Source organism: Lissotriton vulgaris, chromosome 3_1 (genome assembly GCF_964263255.1).
Source record: "Lissotriton vulgaris chromosome 3_1, aLisVul1.2, whole genome shotgun sequence".
Taxonomy (NCBI): domain Eukaryota; kingdom Metazoa; phylum Chordata; class Amphibia; order Caudata; family Salamandridae; genus Lissotriton; species Lissotriton vulgaris.
The window spans coordinates 1,017,827,162-1,017,847,458 of record NC_141689.1 but is presented as its reverse complement, the minus strand read 5'-3'; the positions used below and the strand labels follow the sequence as shown (position 1 = coordinate 1,017,847,458).

Here is a 20,297-nt window from a genome sequence, read left to right as displayed (position 1 = left end):
GGGTGTTGACAGGGTGATGATATTACCAAAGCTTGGACGGCTACAAGTTTATTATTGGTACACCATTAATGCTGCGGCAAAGTCTGTTTTCCTAAGTGGGTCTTAAAATGTGAAACAAAATATTTCATGAAAAATTTAAGAGGAAAGCGGAAATGTATGCATTTCAATATTACAAATGCAGTGATAATTCTAAAGCATTGCTATACTTATGCTATTCTAACTGAGAGAGAAGTGAACTATATTAGCCTGTACATGGAGGACAGAGAGCAAAGTGACTAATAGTTAACGTATCACATCTCAGCCTTTTGAAAGAAAAGATGGAGTTGATAGAGTTATACTGTTTATTTTATTCGAAAATTGATCAAATAAAATAACGGGGTGAAACATAAAAGCCTGCAAACCAAATAGCGCTTTCTTTTATTTGTAAGTGTATTTGTGACACCATAAGAATCTACTCTAGCGTTGTGTGACGCCCAATGTGTATACCTCTCCTCCGTGAGTAATATCTGGCCGCACGTATACATACATTGCATATACTTTTGTGAAAGAAAAAGAATGAGAGCGAGAGGCAAAGACTGCAGCGGCGGCTCCTCCACTAAGGCGGAGGGGCGTCGCCCCCACTGCTTCAACTGCAAGCTAAATACAAAAACTAAAATGAAAGTAACACTCCAGTATTATCGTTTTATTTTTTGCATTGAGCTTGCAGTTGAAGCGGCAGGGCGGGGATAGGCTTCCCCAGGTCACAGGGAGGAGTAGTGGCTGCACCTTAAGTGTGCATTTAGGTGTGGCCGTCTCGGGCCGGCCAAACTTACATGCACTCTGCATGTTCTCTACCCAGGCTGCAGTACAGCCTGGGTGGAGAACAAGCCTAGGTTCCCATTCCCCATCTGAGCGCCTAACCATGGCGCTCAGACCAATTACTATCCTGCATTGCAGCGTTGTGATTGGCTGGGAGCCTGGGTGCTTGCTTTCCTGTTCCTATATGGAGGAAAGGAGGTGGCTGGCGACCGTCACGACAAGCTAGTATGTTTTTTCATCGGATGGAGTCCACACTAAATGTTCTTGCACCAAATGCTGTGGTTCTTAAAGGCAAGGCTCACTTATCAACCCCATGGTTTAATCAGGAGCTTCTAGTTCAAAAGGAAAGCTGTAAGTGCTTGGAGTGCACATGGCTGAAATAGTATAATTTCTCTGGTAAAGTAAAGTATCAGGATGCTTTAAATTGTACTAAAATGCCTGTCATGGCACTCACAGCTTTTTTTGATGGCAAAGTTAGCAGCACAAATAACTTTTTCAAATGTACTGTTTCTTATAGTCAGTCTAGTGATGGATCCGACCTGTACGGCACCACAACCGTCCTTTACTTAAGGAAGCTGTAATGAACTTGCTGACTTCTTTTTTAAACAGGTAGCTGACATCCATGCCTCCTTTGACACTGCAGTGGAGGAAGTGCCCTGCCTTGTTGGTAGCAGGGGGCTGGAATCCACACTGTTGTCCTTAAATTTCCTCAGTGCACTGAGCTTCGAGTCTCTTTTGACGTCCATTAAGTCTGGATCACAGTCTAATACTGCGCTGTTGTGGATTTTTAAAAAGGGCAGTGAAATCCTTTCCCCAGTATGGGGTGATCGCATGAATATGTCCCTCACACAGGCCACAATTCCTGCTGTATAGAAACATACTATGGTTATGCATTTACTTAATAAATCGTCACTGGATACAATAAAGATTGAAGACATCTGCTCGATCGAGCTTTTGCTGGCGCTAGCAAAGTTACTTGAAAAACACATTTATGTGCAAATTTCTTCCCATTTAGATCCTGTAATCTTCTTCATGGCTCTCATCGGGCCTTTGCCCTGCTCTCAGCGCTGAATTTGCCATTTTAGGGGTCACGGAGCATCTCAGAGCAACTCTTGATGCTGAAGGGATTACTGCGTTGATGTTCTTGGTTTTGAGTGTGGCTTTTGATACAGCTTCTCATTTTGTACTTCTTTGAAGGCTTGTAGAAAGCAGAATTCAGGATTTGGCTCTACAGTGGTTCCGTTCTTTTTTTCAAGGACGTCCCTTTCAGGTTACATTGAAATCTTTTTTTTCCTCTGTTCGCTAAATGCCATTAAGGGGTTCCACAGGGATCTTCCTTGAGTCCCACAATTTTTAGCATTTATGTCCCCCTTTGGCAGACATAGATGAGGACTTTGGCCTTACACTGTTCTCATATGCCAATAAAATGTAAATTGTCTTCTCCTTGTCTACTTCAGAGGGTAACAAATGTTTTAATCTTAGAACATGCCTAGATATGCTGTAGCTCAAAGGATGAAAGACAACCATTGACAACTAAACCCCAGTAAAAGGGAAGTTTTGGTTGTGAATAATCAGCCAAACCTTTGGGGTCCACAATAGTGGCCAGAAGAACTAGGGCCACCTCCTACTTCGAAACAGGTGGCCAAAGATTTGGAAATCTTGTTAGACAGCAAGCTGGCGATGGATCACCAGATCAGTAAGGTACCCTCTAGCTGCTTTGGTATCCTCAAATGCTTGAGAAAGATTTTTTGGTTCCTTCCAGTCTCAACGCAAAGAATGGGTGCTCAAACTCTTATTATCTCCCACTTTGATTATGGCAATTCACTTTACTTGGGAGCCTGGAAGTTTCCGCTGAAGAGGCTAAAGACTGTTCAGCATGCAGCTGCTTGACTTCTTTGTCATGTCCCTCTGCATGCTTTGGTATCTACCTATCTGTGGAATTTGCGCTGGCTAACCATCATTAAGGCGTTAAGTTTAAAGTAACGTGCTTCATGAATAAAGCTATGACCCAGCCCGGCCCCAATATCTCAAAAGACTAGTGTCTCTGTATTTTGCTAAGTTCTGTCTGCACTCAGGCTCATTGAGCCTTGCTGCAACTCCTCATGTTAAGTTGTTCAGACAAGGAGGTGTGCTTTTGAGTTTTTGGGGCCCAAATGTGGAATACGCTTCCCCTCAGGGTAATACTTTGCACCTCTCTGGGAAGCTTTTGGAAGCAGTTAAAAGTGTGGCTAATTTAAATGTGGCCTGTTTAACTTGGTTCTGTTCGTGCTAGTGCTGGGGAGACATGCCAAATCCAGAAAATATAAATATAAATGCAATTCAGCATTCTTAAAGAAAGTTTCCAGAAACATGCTTTGAAATTCAGTGATATGGATTTATACTTGTATTAACATACAGGATGAATTGCATGTCTGTGATTTAGAAACGGCTGACCCTGTCTTTGAGATAAGTTTCATTGAGTGAAGCAAATGGAGAGCAGGCGACTGGAAACAAAGTAGACAAGAAGCAGAGAAATAGAGAGGGGAGTGGATAAAAGACGTAAAGACAAATACGAATCAAAGAGAGCTATATGTGTCGTCTGATTGGATTCCAGCAAAGCCTTTAGCGCACTAGAAAAAAAGTCAAGGTTAAGTGCAACCTGTGGATTTAAAATAGTGAGTAGAGTAGATAGTTATATAGTGATAGGTTGCATAAAATAGCAGTTAACACCTTAACCAGTCATGCTGCAGACCGACTCAAATGGAAGGGTGGAATAGCAAACTTATAGGTTTATGTTGAAACCGCACAGGGAGCCAGAATAGAAAAGCAAACCCATAACCTTTAGGTCTGACCTTGAGACAGTGTTAGTAGTTTAACAAGCCTCATGTCATACTAACTAAAAATCATAAATAAAATATACATGCACAAAAACATATACGCAGTCTCGGTCTGCCCTCTTTTCTCATTGTCAATGGTGCTGAGCAATTTTCAGATTGCGAGTTTGTCATCAGTTTTATGTCAAATAAGTATTAGAGGGTGTGGAAAATCAGAGCCTTACAGAAAGAAGAAATGCAGCAAACGAGACAGTACCATTTAGCAGGAAAGTGGTGTGGGAGTAGTGTGTGTTGAGAGGTGCATTTTGCAGCACATTGAGTCAAGTAAATATCAAAAGCTTGGTGTAGAAGGCTATGGCTATTTACAGAGAGCACATTTTGCATTCAAACGACCACTTCATTTGCATCAGGAATGCCTTTTTACTGCTAAAAGTAAATGCTGCCCAAGCAATAATGTGTGGGAATTGCATTTCTGTGCATAGTTATCATTTGTCCATCACTCAGGTAGGAAGGAGCATTGGGTTGTTTTGATCGTATTAAAATCTTTATTTCCATCACATGCCAGATTTATGAAAACAACAATTTTCCTTGTTTGTACTTTCCTTGCTACTGATGCATTTTGAAATAGTTGTAAAGTTTATTTAGAAATATTGGAATCTTGTTGTGTTACCAAGCATTTAAGACTTCCTGTGCTCCAGCAAGATTGTCATTCGGTTCACATGACATAATTCTGTTACTTTCAAATCATTTAAAATAACAGTAAACATCAATCTCTAGGTTAAATAAGCAGCAGTTTGCCAGAAGACATTACAGCATACAGCTTGGGGCATTGGGTCAGTCACTGGCTTGCTTGCACTGTGAGTGAAGGCATTTCCACATGTGCACATCCACCTAAAAAGAAGTGTACTTGGGTGCCAGGACTACTAGGCCAACATTTACGTTAGCAATGCTTTTTGCTTTCCTTTTCCGTATATTTTAGTCATCCTTGTATGTTTAAACTATATATTCAAATTACTGTAATTCAAGTAACTTTTATTTGAACCATTGAGAGTCATAATTTCCTATGATCTGCATTAAAATTAAAAAGTATTTTTTCTTTACATTTTTATTTTTTATTTCACACACAATGGCCACTTTTAGGGGCAGCATATTTGTATGTGCATTTTTCTACTATGTTTCTATTAAAAAATGAAAGGAAAGCAGACCTATTGGCTTGGCCAGTGCTAGTCTAATGTTGCTGAGCGGTCACATTCGTGCAGATTTAGACGAGTTAATTGCAGTTTTTTGCAAGACTTTTCTCCAAGATATTCGGGAAAAGGGGGAATTCTTTTTTTTAGAGGACATGCAAGATACCCCAGTTAAATTTACTTAGCAACACACCGCTCCTCTTGTCAAAGTCCTTTCCATCTCGATGCCCCACCTCTGTGGGTCAACCTGTCTGCATCTTCGTCCCTCTCCGATCTACTACACAGTGTCCCTTCCTTACTCAATTCCCTTTTCTGTGTTACTCCCCAGCCCGACATCTCCCCACCCTCCCCGAGTTTTCCCACCTCCTGGCATTCCACAATGCTGGTCCAGAATCAACCCCTGGTCTGACTGCCCTGCCGAGGTCAGTGTCCAGATGCCCCTGGTAAAACGAAGAGTATTAGACTTAGCTGGACCTTTCTACACTTTATCACGTGACACGTGTTCTCTCCGTGGAGGCATTTTAAGGTGGCAGTTTGAGGATACGGAGGGGGCTAAAGAGAGGCCCGAGTGTCTGTGCATGAACCACACTATTTTCTCTTCTTCATCATTGGAATTTAGGGCTGTTCCCTATCCCTTGCTGTCCTTAATTCAAGCAAACCTTTCCATGTAAAGCTCATATTCCACAAAAGTAGAGGCATCCAAACTTCTCTGCCGCGTGCTAATAAGAGAGGGAAGGTAGATCAGTGGTGTCCAAAGTAAATCCAAGAGGGCCAGATCCATTCCAGATTTTCAGGATAGCCATACAGGACAAATTAATACAATGGGTATAAATAAAGCTAATTTGTACAGTCAAAAGGTATCCAAATAAATTGGTGCGGACCTTGCCTATTTGACATATGCTGGTCACCCCCGAACAGAAATCTGAAACCCCTACAGTGAAAATACAGAGCCTTTATAATCTGGCTAGGTTCATACTATATGTCCCTCTTGGCCACCCAGATGTGCGTCTTTCTTAATCTTTCTTTCTGTGGGGTCACAGATTGTCACCTGAGAGTGCGGTTGAACGAGCGCACCTATTGGTTGTCTGTAGCCGTTTTTGAGAATGAAGGTCTTTGACAGTTCCATTATCTCAGTTAGTCAACAATGCTCCTCTAATTCACTCATGTGCCCTCGTACTGTGTACAAATACCACTTGTTGACGCAGGACGACGTCAGGGCATCAGAATGTTTGTTAGGGAAAATGCTGGGAGTTGGACGGACTTCAAATTCTGGAGTTGATGCGCTGCTCTGAAAGCAGGGCCTCAGAAGAGCACTGCGCATGCGCTGCTCTGAAAGCAGGGCCTCAGAAGAGCACTGCGCATATATAAATATATGACATTTCCCCAGTGACTGAGAAACTTACTTGAGTTTACAGGTCTCTCCAGAGCAACGTGATGCAATAAATGCCTGATGAAAACAGTATTGACGGCAGTTAACACAGTAAGGTCCATGCTATCTGCCCTTTCCCAGGCTGCCATGGAGCTGTACATTCCACTTGGACCATCGAGTGACTGCTAACTTTTCGCTGTGCTTCCTGAACCTATTGATGCAGGGCTCAATGACTGACAGGCTGCTCCACCAATATGGAGGCATTGTGACGTTGCACATTTTTTCGGTGGCTGGATCAGCACTTTTATATTGAGAATCATGCTACGTCAGAACGTTCTCTATACTGCTGGAGCAGCCTAAAACAATAAACACTGAACAGAAAAAAATCTGACCTTGTGTAATGTAATGTGGGGTTCATTTAAAGCGCTTAGATGCCTTTGGGCCAAGTTTGCGCCACATAAAACTGCAAGTTGTTTTTTTCGCACACACTACTGTCATGATTGCTGCAGCTAATGCTGCCGTGAGACAAAGTGAAGGGGTGTGCTAGACGCCAGGGGAAACATCCTTTACAACGAAACTTTTACAACGCAGTGCTATTACAACGCAGGTTTTACAACGAAAACCATTACAACGCATTGCTCTGGGGGGCGCTCTGGGATAGGGAATAGATTTAATTTACTATCCAACACCTTCCCTAGTGTCCACGGGGACTGGAGTTGAAATAGTAAATTAAACTATTCACTATCCAGCACCGGAAGCACTATGTGTTGTAAAGGTTTGCGTTGTAAAACTGGCGTTGTAACAGCATGCGTGGTAAAAGCATGCGTTGTAACGTCATACATCCAGACGCCAGACCAGCAGAGAACCTGGGGTGTAGCTATCAGCAGCGCAGCAGGTATTGTAGCGCCGTGACATAAGGGTCTACCCTATTACAGCAGTGTTCAGTGCCAAAGCAAGGCATAACGCCACTGCCTTTGGCACCCTTGCCAGGCAAATGCGGAACATTGACAATATGGCCACTCATACTTTAAGTTTAAAAATGGCAGCATCCTTCACAACTTTGACACAACAAAAGAAATGTCCAAGTTCTGTCAATTCCCAGAAAGTTGGACGTCCGTGGACCCGTGTGTATTCTTTTAATGACAACACCAGAGTAACCATTAAACATGAACTTCTATTAAATAAAAGTGATGTACTATTTCGTAACTGAATGTGACTTTGTGGGGCCTGTGGAAGCAATGTTGAAAACAGTTAACTGTGTTATATTTGGGTTGAGCTGGCTCAGTTGCAGGTCCAGTTGCAAACGTTTTGCAAGTAATAGCTCAGAACAACTGAGAATTGTTACATAAATCACAGGAATGTCCATACTCCATCTTGTCATGTGCAACCAGAGTAGGCTGTGTTAATAAAGTGGGCCCATTTGCCTGTTGGCAAGGATTTAGCTGCATGGCTATATAGAAGATAATACCTAAAAGAAAGGAAAACGCCCCCGGCTGGAAGATGCACCATTTTGATAAATGCCACCATTTGACACGAGGAGACTTCTCATCAGAAGGGGTGTTGTGTCAAGTTACATGGATAATCCCCAACAAACTGAATATAAATATGTCCACTGTGCTGTAGTCCTACAGATAGGCCGTTGTAGAGCCCTTTCTGACTAATTTTGTATGCACAGCTGTTGTCTTATCCCTATTTAAAATTCTCGGTGGTCTATACAATTTCCCAACTCCTCTAAGAATCTGTATTGAAACTTTAAAGAGAAGCTGCTCCTCAGTGCAAACACGGTCAGTCCTTGAATCATGCACAGATTTCTGACTGCAGCACACGCTCACCTCTCATCAGTAGTGGAAAGGCTTCATTGGCTCACCTTGGTCTCCATAATAACCTTCGCACAAACTTGTTTTCATGACTGTGCTGCTGATCTCACTTCCCTACAATAACCTGGTCACAAATTGCAAATCCCCATAAACTGCAGGGGACTGAACTGCTGCACTAGCCTCAGCGTAGTGGGCTTCACATTTGACTAGAGCCTTTCCTATTTGTCCCAGAAAGTTGCAACCTCTACCAGGAATATATTTCCCTAGAGTCTTGTACCCTATACATCTCACATTTATTGAGTTTTCCATCAGTGTGCGTCTCTTTTGCTGTTCCTGCATACTTCCCCTTTCTTCTGCCCCTCTCTCACCACCACCACCATCACTTCTCCTCTTGCAAATCGAACCTTTCTCCCTGTCACACGGTTGTAGGGGCATTTTGCTGCGCTGGGTGATTTGTAACAGTTTAGGTTGACCACCAGTCCAGCTTCTCACACCCGCCAACAAGCAATTAACCCTATCTCTATTGTGCCAGTGATGGAAAAGCAGCCGTAATTCATATGTTAGCCACAGTGTGGTATCCTGGTTTGGATACCATGTGCCTTTCTCATTAACCTCTCTTGCTACTCAGCCTATCTGGGTGAATGGTGGAATGTTGAGTCTGTGAGGTAATATGGAATGTGTGGTGTGCCTGGTGGATGGATGTCAGTTGGAAGAGAGGGCTGAGTAGCAGGAGAGCTGCTCCTGGTGGGGCTTTAATGACTTTATGATTCAACCTAATTATCCTTCAATAAATCTACTTGAATCATCACAACTCGGCTACCGATCCTATTATTACACACAGTGACTATCAACTGGTCACATGAATCGTTTTCGAAGGCCAATCTCCGCCAAACCCATCCAAACAGAAAGGACATTGACAGAAAAAATCCAGTCTATACCATGCTTAGATGGTGCAGAGACATTCGGCAAGGTTAAAGGATAGCCAAGTATATTCATACTACGGTGGGAAAAATGTAGTGGCTAAGATAGCTTTATAGGTATTATTGGTAAGGTATTGTAAAGAAGTATTGATCCCTGTTACACTAATAGGCTTCAGACTGGAGCATCTAGTTTCCCATCATGCCCTAGACTATAAACACTCAGCCACTGAACAAACTGACAAATACTCAAAACAGAGTGGTGATAGGACCAACCTCTATGACCCTCATAGATATCCGATCTCTAAGATAAATACGCCTTCAACTTATTCGGCACTAACAATAAACCTGTATTTACGTACAATAGATGTAGATGTTTAGTGGTCATTAATTTCTGAGCAGTTCAATTTAACAGACAGAAGACTCATGTATTGAATACTGCTTCATGATGCCTGGTTTTGCAAAGTTTTCCTTGTATTGGAACATTGTTGGTTACTCGACACAACATACGATTCTTGTACGTGTCACAGAATGCAGAAAAAAAGAGTAACACATGCCGGCAGGATTAGATGACTCAATTGGTTTGTCGGCCCATCTGCTGTCGCTTCTCAGTTCTCACCCATTTCCAAAACACCCACTCACTCTTCACTAGCTCTTATACAAGAGGCCTGAACCATGTCCACTCTTCCACCAAGAGCCTTCAGTGAGAAGAGTCTCAGATAACTCGTGGGAAGGCTGTACATTTCTTTGCACGCATGCAGTCTATGAGAGTTACTTGAGATGGCTTCTGTCAAACTAAGGGGTGTGAGAAGGCCTAATATGTGGTGAAATGTACAGTGAAAGCTTGGGGCAAGAGAACTTGGATTCCATTCTACTTGCTTTACATTTTCCTGTGGTATCTCCAACACCATTCGCATGATAAACTTCAGAGGAGCATTGCTGGCTTAAAGCGATGCATGATTCTTTTGGCAAATTTTCATATGTTCCTGTACCTCAGTTCCATACTGTAACAGAATTGGGGGCTTTTAGAAACATGTGAACCCCAGAGAAAAGAACTGGAATAAAACAAAAACTGGTAATGTGTAGGTAAAGCTGCGTCTAGGTTGATGGGACTTGGATATTGTGACACTGCCCATTTCAGCACTGAAAGTCAATCTAGCATCTATTGATGCTTTTATGTCAGAGCTCAAACGAATTGTCTTGGCTTCATTGGCAGGTTTATAAAACAATCTTGAATTACCCCTTGCCACTAAGTGCTGTGAAATGGCCTTCAGAAAACATTTTACTAAGACTCTGCACAAGCTGCAGATTTTTTCCCTCTGGTCCCATATTTACCTGTTCACAGTAAACTGCACATTCCCCAGCAGCTTCACCACTATGTTTGTTAACAGTAGCTTCTTAACACAGCCTTTATCTTAACTTCACATGCATAGTTTAAACTCTGTGGCTCATCACATTTTTCAATAAAATGGAATCTCCTCCTCCAAAGACATGGTTACCTCCACCAATTATGTTCCTATTCGACCTTCTCCCTAGGATGTGCTTTTCTAGCCCCTCACTCTGCCTTTTTTTAGACCTGTTTCTATTTAGAATCCTTTGCCACAAGTCCAAGTGTATGTGCTGACCTTGTTCCTGTATCCATCCCCACCTTTGCTCTCCCTTATCCATGCATGGTACAGCACAGGTTGGTGTTTGGGGGCTCTGGTACGCCCAGCCACTGTGGGCGAGTTCATTGAAATTACTAGAGGCATTGCGCCTGCCTCACACATCAACAGAGGGGCATACCCCCAATGGTTGCACTGCACAGAGCTTAATTTGTGGCAGTCTTTGCTAATGCTCTGCCCTGGCAATTATTTGTAAACACTGGCTGTGTGTAGCCAACTAACAGGATGGCTCATGTTCAACTTTAATGTGTCAGATCTATGTGGTCATGCCTCAACCTCTTCTTTGGAAATATGCGCCACGAAACCAGGCAAAATACACTTTTTCAAGTTTTTGTAAAGTGGACAGTTGGAAAATGTAAAAAGCAGGCAGCAACTCAATGGGAAAAGTGTGAAAAGTATAAGATATAGACCATCAGAGTATTTACACTGTCTAATCAAATCTGTACTCCATTTTTCTGAGAGGAGTAAAACTTTAACTTACTTTGGCTCTTGAGAATCAGCTCTGCTGTGCTTTATCAGTCGTCCAAAAAATGTATGGAAAAAAATCCTGCCAAATGAAGAGGTAGTCATAGCTTGTTGTTCTGAAGACCTTTCGTTAGTTCAACTGCCATAGTGGGTGTAATATTATCAGGATAGGGAAGTAGATCAAGTTTGGTTGAAATTGAAATTTTATGAGTTCAAGAATTCCAGCCATAGCAGTATTTAGTTGGTATAAGTTAATATTGAGGCGTATACGGGATGTACCAGAATAATGCGGCCTAACAAGATCTGACAAAACTATAGTGTCCTAAATATAGTTTACAAAAAGATCACCTCCGTAGAATTAATAATAGAAATCTAAACCCAATGAAGAGATGTTTTTGTAAATGATATTAATGCCACAATATTTATAAAGACCATATTTTTGTCATGGCTATTCCCACATTTAACCAGGGATACAGATCAGACAATTTATTGAAATTCATTAATCCTCACCAATGTGGCATGTGCAAATGTATATTTGTGGCGTATTTTTAACAATGCCTGTGCCCAGTTAAAGATTTCACTGAGACACTGTATCTTAATAAACGTAACAAATAAGAACTTGATTAACACATTTTTTGTTGAAGAGTCAAAAATCTGTGCATCGTGCAGGTACTCCTTTTCATGGATCCTCATTCATTCCATCCTCAGGAGTATACATGCAAATCTCCACAAGTTGTAGATGTCCAAGTATGTGTTGACTTGTATTGACAAATGCCGTTTCGACAGCACCTACTCGAGTAACTCACAAATGAAATACAAGTATAAAGGATCCATGGTTGTTCCACTTTCATTTGTCCTTCTTGTCACCTTTTATGCCTCAGTAAACATTCATTGCCTACCTCTGATAATGGGATTGCTCACTATGTGGTCACATGTCCACCACGGAAGTCATATCATTTTCTTGAGGCTCCCAAACACCTGCGCATTCTTCATTGTCAGTAGAAGCGGGAGTGAGTTATTTTTACGGGCCTGGTGCAAAAAATAGGAAGTCAACACAGGCATTTTTAGTACATTACCATGAATATAGCAGAAAGAGTGACTTTCTCAGTCCATCTAATTCTATCACATCAACTTGAGAGATGAGTCTTTTTTGCTACAATCAAGTTAAAGTATAATTATACACGATTTCTTTTGCTAACAGATTGGATGCGTGGTAATGTTTTGTTGGTGGTGGACCCTCAAACATTGGATGTGTGGGGATTGACTGTAGCTATTCTTGGATTTGTAGAGAAAAGTTGCTTCTGTTCCCAGTATTATGAATTGATAGAGGATCCAGGCACCAATTACATTTCCATGTGTCAAATTTCCTTTCAAGAGAAATTTCAGGTTTTGCTACTCAAAAAGTTCAGAAGATCCTTTCAAGATGGATTCTGGTGGACAGAAAGGGGACATCTAGTGTTGAGTCTGAAAAGGTGGACTTCCCATAAGAAAACAAAATAGAAGTTTAAGATGAAAATGTGTAATAAATGTTTGTATGTTTATTGAAGCATGAGATCTTGATATTTCTAGATTTCATTTTGTCCATCTCCAAAACAAGTAGCATTAGCAGACAAAGAGCATACTTTCTGGCTTCAGCTTGTTTCCCAATACTTCGGCGTTAGCATTTTCCATGCAAATAGGAGTTTGTTGCAGTCATCAGATAATGTATCGGCGAAACAATGCATGGTTTATAGATCAAACGGATCAAAAGTTATTAACTTTGCTGTACTCTAGTTCAGTGCTGAACCAGCCATTTTATGAAACTTGACTGGTCATCTTCGCTATTTATTTAATTAATCAGTCGTATAAAGATCTGACCCTGAGGGGATAAAACTTATCTTGAAATGGACCAGTAGAAGGGCTTTAGTCCGCATCAGGAAGAAAAAAAACGTAACAATTAAGTGTATTACAATTTGAGTGGATAAAATGATTCTTTATTTGTCGTGATTTATTTGTTTATCTATTAACACATGTTCATGGTTGTATCACGCACACTGTTCTCAAAGCTGTGGTTAGTTCAACAGGTTCTCACACTTCAGAGAATAACATAATCTATTTAGGGTTCCATGTGGTGATACATACGTACCTCGTAGGGAAACAGTACTTAGTATATAAGTTATGTATTATGTTGTTGTACAGAGTTGTTTTATTAAAAAGAGCAGCTACATAATCTGTGTTTCATTGCTGCATAAATTAGCCATCCCTTCCACATAATTGGGTATGTAACTGTAAATTAATTTCAGTGGCCATCCAGATAGTTCTGCGTGTAGAATGACTATGCCTCTGGCTGATGAGCTGTATTTCCTGTCTCAGACAGGTGGAAACAATATCTTCATGTCTCTGCTTGCTTTATCTAGTCTTGATTCCAGGCAAGTTGGGGTTTGCAGATCCACATTGCACTTTTTTCTTTTTGATGATGTAAACAGTTTGAAAAATGCTACCCTAAAAAGTTTCCTTTTTCCAGTAAAAAGGATTTCCCCTTTTTTGCAGTGGCTGGAGATCATTTCTCTCATGAGCAATTAGGCATATTCCAGACGGTGTATCTGTGCTCTGTCTGCTCCGAATGGCCTCTTTTAAAAAATTGGGGTTGCTTATTTGTGCAATGGGTCTTCATATTAAGCCTGGGAAAATGCTCCACCTCTTCCATGCAATGTAACTGTATGCAACATGGCGACATAAGCGTTCGTCTGTACATTTTTGACAGCAGGTCTAGAAGAAATTATGCTATAATCTCAGTTTGAATTTTAATCCCAGCTTCCACATGTAATGGATCTGAGCATGTGATCTGTTTCCCACTCCCTGGGTACCATAATCTAAATATATTGGGACTGCTAAAAGTATGGTAACAGATGTGTTGAAGATTAAATAAAAACTGCTGTTTACCTTCAATATTGTATGGAAATCCTCACCCTTATTACGGAAGCATCCCGCCACTTCGGATGGATGATACTTTTTGACCCGAGTAGACAGTTTTTCTACCCTACTGACCATTCCTGTTTGGTGCTTCAGAGGAGCACTGAACAGAATATATCCAGCTGCGAGAGGCATGTCATGTGGTGTCCCATCACAGGAAGTGTGCATCTGTGGCCCTCTTCCCGAGGGAAGATATAGCCTTCCTGGATCTATCTCATTTTGTAGGTCTAAGGAAGACCGGACGTGTCAGCTGCTTACACCATTCACATCTAGCCCATCTAAAATCTCCTCTAAGATTTAGCAGTGCATGCCATCATCTGGAGGTGCTGCAATATAGAATGAGTACATGGACCCCCTACTGGAAGGGGAAGAGGCTGATTTGCGGAGGGATCCCCATTGCAAACCAGGCCCGGCATGACTGGACGAAATGGGTATTGGCTGCATGTGTTCTGGAGGAACTGGTCTGGCAGTTCCGATTGGAGCATGGTTGAGACTGATCTGCATATGCTGGTTCCAAACTGAGGTGGTATGGTGGAAAAAAAGGCTGATGGGTTGAAATACTACCCCAAGCGATTGCCAGTTGAGACTTATTGCAAACATCCTCTCATCTCCCTTTTTGTGTTTGATGACCACCATCAGTGACATCCACTGACTCCAGCTGAAAGTGATTTTCACTGCCAGGAGTATCCACGTTTCACAGCTAATGCACTAGTAGTGAATGATGCGGCTGCTTCCACCTGCCGGGAGGAATTTGTTTCACAGCTAATGCACTAGTAGTGAATGGTGCAGCTGTTTCCACCTGCCGGGAGGAATTTATCGCCCTATATGTAACAGGTCCACATATTTATAAGGACACAATACTGTCTTGTCCTATGCTTTCTCAATCTTCACTCCTTCCCCAAGTGATTTTTTGTTTTTACTTCTCGCTTGCTCTCCTGTCTTCTCTTATCCAAGTTGTATCTAATGTTTTCATGCATCCCTCGCAAATAAACATTTAGTTTCAGAAAAAAGTTTGCGTGGTTTCATTCAGACAACAAAAGCCAGTAGGAAAACTTTCTACCTGCAAAGTGTGGCTTTTTCTGCTGTTCGGGATTTGTATCTTCCATGAGCTTCCGGTGAATGGTTGGTCAGGTTTATGTGCAGTCGATAGCGGGGGGGGGGCACTCCCCCCTTCCCTTCCCTTCCCCTCCATTCACGGTGCTACAAAGGGTGCCAGTTGTCAAACCTACAGTGCGACCGGGGGTCACCCGTGTGTATGTAGGCCATTGGTTTGTTTCAGGGCAGCCTCACAAAGCCTCACAGGATTTGCAGTTTTGTTTTCCTAACCTGGAGAAATACAGGATTACGCGTTCTGAAATCCCCGAAGAAGACAGATTAAACCGCTATCACTGGCCCGGGCATCACGCAGGTTACTTGGGGGTCACCAGCAGATAAACAGCACATTCCCCGCGCAGGGTTAGGCCTGGAACAGAAGGCAGTCAAATGGGTAGGAACTGACGTGCCCTCTTGACTTAAACATCTGTACTGTGGTCACTGCTGGCTCGGCATGAGTAATTTCCCGCTTTCAGCATTTAATTCAGAATTAGCCATTAAAGTAATCTCAGAACAACTGGGACGCCGGACCTCAAACACACCAACAGCGACACGTCTTTGACAGCTCTTACCGCTGGCGCGGTTACAGGCTTCCTCTTAGAGCACGAGCTGCTTGCGTCACCGCTGCAAAACTGGCGGGAATCTAAGGGCGCACGTGTCTGGGGCGGTTTCCTCATCTATGTGGTTCTCTATGCGGTACACCGTATGTTTCCTTATATTAAACATGACAGAGTTCCATTGATGAACTTAAAACCTTGCGGTAGGAGACTTTTTTGTTGCTTATTTTTACTCATTGTCGGCGTATCTCAAACCACAAGATTTAAAGGTTCATTCTCAACCACAAAAACGTACCAGACCTGTTATCAGAACCATGTGCCTAATGGATAGTTCGGTGGACTGTTTACTCCGTCACAATTGCCGGAACCTACCACCAGAAAAACCTGCACCTCATGAGACATTGCCGGAACTAACTACACGTTTATTATGTGTTGTCTTGTTTCATTCGCAAAGTAAAAAAAAAAAATATTTTGTCATATATCGTATCAAATCACATAGTGTTATGATAAGAGTCTGGAGGGTTGCAGCAGACAGGAAAATGAGAAGACAAGTTCAGCTTGATGACGCTCATGTATCACCAGTATTGATGTATGTGCCTATATTTTGATGTAATTGTAGGTTTGAAACATTCTTCCATGTTGACTTACCCTTTTGTGTACTTTAGGTGAGTTTGGTTACACATAATTTGATTAGCGCCATTAGGCGTGCAAGTCCACTCTTACCCCCATGATGGTATTCTATATGTAGCCCAGTCATAAAATAGCTTTACCTACTTGCAGATGAATTTTAAGACTTTCTGGTGTTAATTTGAAGTCTGTTTATGGGTGAGTAGCCTGTTCCTCCGCAGCTATAGAGGATAGGCACATGGGATAGTCAGACTGAGAGGTCTGTAGGCTTAGAGTTCCTGACTTTTGTGAAATCACCATTTTCACTGTTCCTTGTCATAGTCATTTATTGTTTGACTGGAATAATTTACCACCAGCTTTGAGAGTAATTCACTATTTGCTTCTATTTGCTAAATGGCTCAAAAACTCGTGGAACTTTACCTTGGAATATTTTCTTCTGACGATTGAAACTGGTTTTAGATTTTAAATTGAAAGATGCAATCCCTTATTCATTTTTCAACTTTGTATTGTGCACTCAGTGCTCTAATGCATATTGGTGCATCTCTTCCACTTAAAAAAAGACAACTGTGGAAATAAAGGAGTGCATTGTATCTATACTTGATGAAATTCTTGGAGATGTTGTTCTAAAAAGGCTCCCTTGTAAGCAATGATGCATATCAGTGGCACAGCACGTGCATCCCAAAAACCTTTATTTTGCTACTTCTTACAGGCTTTCACTTAGTGTGATATGCCATCTGGGTGACACCGTTTTTGTGAATATTGTGGTATGGTTACTGCACCCTTCAGGTGATGATTTGACTGGGAAATTGGTGCTTGTGCTTACAATACCTACACATCCCCAAAACACTATAATCTTTTACTCTCTGGTGCTTACTGATCGGAGATATAAATCTTCTGCTGTCCATCCAAGATGGCGTGTGCCTGTTGGTCTTTTGGGACATTGTTTTACACTGAGCAAAATCAATTTGCGAACTGTAACTTCCTATGCTTCACTGATCACAGTCTGGCACTAGTTTATCACTTTTTAGTGAAGAATTTTTAAGCAGAATTGTTGAGGCGGGGAAAGAAAGGAAAGAGACGGAAACAAATCTAAGAGGTGTAAATTGCATTTCAGCCATTAGAAAAGGACATTTTTATAACCAGTTTGCATAGTTGATGATTAAATGGGAGGAAATAGAGAGGAAAAACAGGGTGTAAAAAGGTGCTGTAAAGAAAGCTTTTAGCTTTTTATTTTTTACAAAAATGGAGGAGGGTATCTAGGTGCTTCTGTGCGACTGGCAACGAATTTCAGATTGATGGAGCAACAGTAGTATAGGTTGTATCATTGTATCTTGTATAGTTTTGTTGAATTGTATTGTAGAATTAACATAGTGCTTCATACCCTTTAAGAAGCTGTAAAACTCTCCAATTTCAGCCTGGCTTTCGGGCACCCATTTTGACTACCTGCTTAGAAATGGTGTTGGTTGTAGACTGACATGTAGGGAAAGTTTTAGAGTAGTTGCATTTCTCATGCTCACTGAGGAACACTTCTGCCACCTATATTCCCAGTGACTCTTTTCAGGCTTAGAATAGTAAAACGTGTTCTTACGACAGAAGTCTGTAGAAATAGTCTGCCACGCCACATTGGGAGACCGACGTAGAGACCACACCAGTAGTGACTGTCATAACAGCTTGCTTCACAATCTGAACGAGTACTGCATTTTAACTCCCAAGCCCTCGGGCATTGAGAAAGCTAGCCACCCATATAGGGTGCAACACGTCTTGGCTGATTACTTCTTCTGACCACTGCAAGAATGTTACTTGGAGATTGTGAATAGAGAAATGACACCATCTGAACAAGCATCCTGTACTATGTCCTTGAAAAAGTATAGCGGCTATACTTGACCTAATTACAAATATGGCATGTAATTCTTGGTGTCCATATTTGTTTCTTCTAAACTGAACGTTCTCATGGGTAATATGGCTATACCTGTTCTTGAAGTATATTGTGACACTCACATACTTAATGCATCTTGTGTGACGTGGCACAACTTGAGCTGCCTTCTATGTCTAGGCTCCTCCCCTTTGCAAGCAATCTGTAGAAAAGCAGATATCTTTACAAATAATTTATATTCTGTTGATTTATGTGTAAAATATTATGTGCATTATTTTAAATCTTTAAATTGAGTTGATTTGAGAAATGAATGTCTTGTTTCAGTTCTTAGCTTTAGAATATAAGTGAGATGCACACTGCTTTGTGTTTTTACTCAGGAATTGATTGTGCATTACTTGTGTACGTGTATGTGGTCTCTATGTGTATTAGGTCTCTAAAAATGTAATGCTGATTGTAGTTTTTCGTTTGTTGTGTTTCAGCACCTATAACCCAAGGAGCAGGGGTAACCTTCCCTATCGGAGAACCGCTGAGCCAGCCATACTATCACGACATGAACTCCAGTGTACACTTACAGCGGTCACTGTCTTCTCCGCCAAACAGGTATTGGGAGTGGGCTTGGTGCAGAGGCGAAGCCTTTTTTTCTCAACAATGTTTCTGTTTGGTGTCTGTCTGGTGTCTCCAGTGTAAACTTTTTGTTTCAAGCAAAAAGTGATCCTCTTTGTCTTTCCCAGTCAATATCACCATGAAACGAAATCTTCTGTTCATGATGCTGCAGTTGGTTAAAGATTGACATTGTGTCTCAGTCAAAGACTTGAATCAAAGTTGTGTGTCTATATTGAACAGCTGCGGTGCCTGAAATGCCATGCTTAGCTGAGGAGTGTTTGTGTGTCTTGTCTCTTAGCATGTAGAGCCAATGTAATGTAATGGTGCTTTATCATACCTTTAACCAGAGCACTAGGAGGCTCTGTAAGCCATCTACAATTTATCACTGATGCACAACGTGCTTTGTAGTATATTTTGCACAGCCGTAGAGAGTAAGATAGGTTACAGGCAACCAATAAAAGGGACTGCCTAGCTGAAGGAGGCCAAAATGTGTGAAAACTAGATTGCATGGGGATACAGTGAAGGATCCGGGGAGCAGTTATAAAAAAAGAGCTATTTAGCCATCCATCTCAGTGATGTATAAACACAGTGGAGACGTTGGGCAAACTACATCAGAAGAGAGGCCACTGGGAAAGACTTAGAGGCCAACAAGGAGAATTCATTAGCAGCAGAGGTCAGTGAAGAGATTACATGGGCCTGTGTAAAAATGGCCCTGCAGACAAAAGAGACCAACAGAATTATAAAAACAAATGCAGCACTGGAGGTCAAGGTGGGTCCAAAGGCATCACAGCAGTTAACTGATTGGCCAGTTGAGAAGGCTCTGAGGGGGCTGTCTGCAACCCCTTTCTCTGTAGGCTTGTGAACAGTTCCATTTCCATTAGGATCATTTATGAATAATTGATTTCTTTAAATGAGGGCCGTCTTCTTTGCTTAATGTACATCATAAATACTGCACATAAGCGGGCGTGGAGCTGAGCAGACCCTCTTGCAATTGAAGAGGATCTTCTATTCTTTCATTACCAATGGTCTGGGGATAGAAGCACTATCTTTGGCATGGGTGTTTTGTATGACCTAGCTGTTGTACTGTTTAGAGCGCTTCATTACAAATTCTGTACAAGTTGCCGTGACTGTGGATTCCAGCATGCAGCTTCTTTTATTTCGTTCCCGTCAAAATACTTTTTATGGAATGCTATTTTGAATTGTTACGGCATCAGAGGTAGGGTAATTCACACCCAACTGGCTTAGCACCAAGCAGTCCCTGCACTTAATAATTATGGGAAGTGGTGAGTACCCCCAGAGGGCAGAAACCATTGTGGATGGCACCAGCCTTTGCAACTCTACAAGGCTTCCCATCAAAGGGTGAGGAAGAGGCCAACATGCAACCGGACATAATTTCATATGAAACTGCCAGCCTTCGTTGGTGCAATTTGCCCTTCAGGATACATGCACATGGTTAAGAAGTGTGGTCCTGTGTCCTTCTTTTGGACACCGATTCTGTAATGCTGCACCGCGGATTGAGTGCACCAGGTGCAAGGCCATTTCGATTAGTACAAATAATACCTC

The 20,297-nt window shown here is 41.8% G+C and overlaps 1 protein-coding gene across 4 annotated transcripts in view; it reads left to right on the top strand.

Moving 5' to 3' along the window:
- The window catches only part of NFIB (nuclear factor I B), a 364,276-nt gene that overhangs the window by 198,750 nt on the left and 145,229 nt on the right, over window positions 1-20,297 (top strand). For all 4 annotated transcript variants that reach the window (XM_086961396.1, XM_086961395.1, XM_086961397.1 and 1 more), the window contains one exon: window positions 18,611-18,731. In XM_086961396.1, the coding sequence (XP_086817522.1) occupies window positions 18,611-18,731 (121 nt within the window). The remainder of the gene's footprint in view (window positions 1-18,610; window positions 18,732-20,297) is intronic.